This window comes from Gossypium raimondii, chromosome 9 (genome assembly GCF_025698545.1).
Source record: "Gossypium raimondii isolate GPD5lz chromosome 9, ASM2569854v1, whole genome shotgun sequence".
NCBI lineage: Eukaryota > Viridiplantae > Streptophyta > Magnoliopsida > Malvales > Malvaceae > Gossypium > Gossypium raimondii.
The window spans coordinates 9,795,465-9,799,411 of NC_068573.1; the positions used below are offsets into that span (position 1 = coordinate 9,795,465).

Consider the following 3,947-nt stretch of genomic DNA (forward strand, 5'->3'; position numbering starts at 1 on the left):
CTTATATGTATATGTAGTTATGTCGAATGCTGAAATGGTTAGTATCATGAAATCAACTGATGTGATTGAATGGAAATGATGAAATTGATGTGATTCAAATGTATATAAAGTATTATTGGTTATAATTAAACCTATTGGAGATATATTTTTTGTTGGAAAAGTGAATGAAAATGTGAAATAGTTTGTTTAACTATTGCAAATTGGTATCTTTAGGACCATTTGGAAACAAACAATCATGTGGACATCAGGCCATTAACGTCATGATGAGATCAAGCCAGTAAATTTCATCACAATGAATAACCCTCTAAGTCGCGAAGTCAACCTGATAGTTTGTAAAATTTTACAATTTGGTCCCTATTTGATTCCAAGTCATCTTAAAAGCTTTCATAAGCTCGTATAAGACCCGAAGATGTTTGTATAACATGTTGTAATCATGTTTTGAACATAAAAATATGTCTTAAATGTTAAAATGATTTTTTTTCTTGTCGCAATTGCTCCAATAATGAATGTGACATCTTGTAGCTAGGACCCGGATCGGGTCGAGTTGGGTCGAGTATAGGGTGTTACATAAATTGTGATTGAAATGTGTTTATGTGGTTTAATTATATAAAATGATATGTATGTTTAGTTTGAGTTGTTCCGATAACAAATATGACATCTCATATTAAAATCTGACAACAAGGTCGAGTGTGGGGTGTTACATGTTTGACTTTTTATTTTTAAGGTGGAGCAAACATGTAGTTTTCCCTTAATAAAAATAGAGGAACAAGAAAATGTTCATAAGTTTCAAAAACAAAACGAGATACAAAGGGGAGAAGCAAAAACCATTAGAAGCAAAGGGATACATGTAGTAGGATAGTCCTTACACTACCAAAATATCAGAAAATGATTTGGTGCACTATACTAAAAACTGCCATTTTCTGTAGTTTGGAAAATAATTCCAATGTTTTTAATCATTTGGGCAAAGAAATTGGGTTAATGAATAATGATAACACTCTATCCTTGGTTTCATTACCTTCAATACCAAATCCATCACCATTTTGGTACAACAATAAGGCCACTCTCGTAAAGTCCATAACAATTTCAATAAACGTCTGAGAGAATGGAGATTTGGTCGTTTGTTCTTCATTCATCTTTTTCCATGTTGCATCAATTAATTTCCTTATGTGGCCACGAGCTTCTTCTTCAGATGTGCCACTTTCATTCATATAACATTGGATTGATTTCGGAACATCACCTCTTTTGAGCTCATACTAGTCCAAAAATTTATATAAAAAAAATGTCAAACGGGTAAGCATATCACTATTAGACTAATTTAATGGAAATTTTAAGTTTACAACTATATATATTTATTAATAAATCTTTCTTACCGATGATGTGCCTAAATCATCTGCTAATCGTACAATTATGCACGACCAATAAATTATATTGGGGTGACATTCTTGGAAGTGGTGCAATCCCTCCTCTGTTATACGACCAGTTGCTAAATAGGAATAACCAAGAATTACACAACCCGATACTGAAATCCAAGCATTATTCATATACTCTTGTAGGGTTGGCGTATATCCAGTGTAATACCATTTTGCCTCCACCAAATATGATTTACATAGATTTGTCCACTGAACATTTATATTAAACCATGAATAACACAAATCAGACAGAGCTCATAATGAAAAGCAAAATAGATTCTTAGGAATTGGTTTGATACCAGTTTAATGAGGAAGGGAAGGACATCTATCCCTTGTTCCTTAAGAGTGTCAAAAGCCATTTCATTTATCGAATTGTATAGCGCATGGTAACATATCTTCATATAGTTTGGAAGCTTTTGTATTGCATTTATATCCCATCTGAAATTACACCAACACATTAAAGATTATTAAACATTTTTAAGAAATATCAAAAGCAGATAAAATCATATAGTAGTACAACAGCAAACCTTTCAACAACATCTGTGAACAGCTCCAACTCATCTAAGGTTCCATAGACGTCATAAACATCATCAATAATTGTTATTAGTGAATTGACCTTTGTTTGAATTCTTCTACCTTTTCCATTCTGAGGACTAATTATCATTCCCACACTCCATAAGAAGTTTTCCATTAGCCTATCTCTAGCAAAGCTCATCCTCTTGTCAAGACCAAGTTCCTTCCACCATCTAAATAATACAAGTGAAAGAAATCATACTTACATTGGAGCATATGCGAGTCAACTTTGGACTAGAATGCAACAGGGATACTTACGCAGAAACATATCTAAGATCATCCTGGTGCATAGATTGCACTATGTTGTAATCCAATATAGCAAGCTCTAAAAGAATGGGATTTTTTTCCTTGTTTTTCTCATACACATCTATGAACCATCCAGCTTCAAACCTTGGAATCCTCCAATGTAGAGGAAGCTCCAAGGCATGTTCCACAAGCATCCAAAGATATTGATTGTCATTATTCTCCTTCAGACATTGTTTGAGAAGTTTAGCTGCTAACTCTCTTGCATTCTGCAGCATTGTTTCACCTTCTAATAAGTGGTATGAAGCCTCATACAAGTTGAGCAATCCCTTGTAATCTTGATTAAGGCTTGCTTTAATGTTTCCAACGTCATCCATGAAGCAAGCGAAAACATCTATTGCATGAAAATAATTCAATGTTATGTATCATTAAATTAGATGTAAATTAAAACATCCAATTTTGAATCGTTTCTTGTGTTGTACCTTGATTCACTTTATACCCATGTTGTCTTAGCAGTCTAAATTCAAGAGCTGTAGCATATAAATTGTCTTTGTCCCTTGCAACAGTAGTGCTACGATCGATACTTATATTCTTCAAAGTTTTCTTTATTTCATCTCCAAAGTCATAGGACAACCCGAGTCTTTGTATGGTATCAATAAGCTCAAGTTTCTCCAAAGGATCCACCTCATTTTCAAGCATCATCCTCACTTCTTCCTTTAGTTTGCTTGCTCGTTCCTTGTATGATTCATCCTATATGCACAGGTAACAACAAGTTTTTGTTAGCTTGCTCCATATTTAGCTATATTAGGGGGAAAAGGAAAAAAAGTTGGTATCAATGCAAGTGCCCCGTATATATGTATTAAAAATGTGAAATATACCTGTACAAAATCGTTTCTGAGTGATTGAATATAATCATAATCCCAAATAGATGGGTCGTAATTAGCCGATCGTCTAATTACGATATCATCTTCAATAGAAATTTTGTTTGTAGCTTCACATTGTGAGGCAAAAGAAATAATTAACCTATGAAAGCTTGACCCATCATATGAGAAGCGTTTCGATTTTGAGTGTACGGGAAAACTGGAAATTGGAAATGAACGAAAGAAACTAAAAGCCATTTTCAAAGCCTTTAACCTAGTATACTCAAATATATGGTTATCACTTGACGTGGAGAACATATTATAACAATGCATACTATATATAGAAGAGATTTTTGTTGATACATGCATTACCAAGCATTAGCACATAAAAAATAAATTTGGGATTATGATTATATTCAATCATAATTTTACGTATTACCAATGCATTACCAATGCATTACCAAATTTATTTTTATATGAGATGTTTACTTATCTTTTATATAACAATGCATTACCAAGCATTACCAAACTTTAGATGGATGTTTACTTACATTCAAAATGCATTTGCAAACATATAATATTTTAATCTAAAATGTTGAAAATTTTTTTTTAAAATTAAAAAATTTGTATTCATTTCTTAATTTTTTAAAATTTTAAAACTGAGTTAAAATTAAAAAAACTGTTTTATATATAATGCTCAAAAATAATAAAAACTCTTAAATACAATATAAAAATAATTGAAATTTTAGCATTTTAAAAGTTTCAGAAATTAAATGCTATTTTTAAAACAATTTTATAAGTTTTTAAAGTTGTTTATATTTTTCTAATAAAATATTTTAAAGAACTAAATAAAATATCTTAT

At 31.5% G+C, this 3,947-nt stretch overlaps 1 protein-coding gene across 1 annotated transcript; it reads right to left on the minus strand.

Annotated features, from left to right (window-relative positions):
* Positions 1-758: 758 nt before the first annotated feature.
* LOC105798381 (terpene synthase 10) lies at positions 759-3,394 on the minus strand. The gene is made up of 7 exons (XM_012628428.2): positions 3,104-3,394; positions 2,708-2,975; positions 2,241-2,619; positions 1,937-2,155; positions 1,709-1,847; positions 1,371-1,619; positions 759-1,253 (listed from the first exon to the last, which is right to left on the minus strand). The coding sequence occupies exons 1-7, from the start codon at positions 3,341-3,343 to the stop codon at positions 954-956; spliced, it is 1,794 nt and encodes a 597-aa protein (XP_012483882.2). The 5' UTR covers positions 3,344-3,394; the 3' UTR covers positions 759-953.
* Positions 3,395-3,947: the final 553 nt, after the last annotated feature.

Excerpts from the sequence above, each read along its gene's own strand:
- LOC105798381 (XM_012628428.2), bottom strand. The coding sequence starts at position 3,343 with ATGGCTTTTAGTTTCTTTCGTTCATTTCCAATTTCCAGTTTTCCCGTA. Across the intron at positions 1,620-1,708 it reads TTCCCTTCCTCATTAAACTG|TGGACAAATCTATGTAAATC; the intron begins GTATCAAACCAA and ends ATAAATGTTCAG. Across the intron at positions 1,254-1,370 it reads ATGATTTAGGCACATCATCG|TATGAGCTCAAAAGAGGTGA; the intron begins GTAAGAAAGATT and ends TTTTTGGACTAG.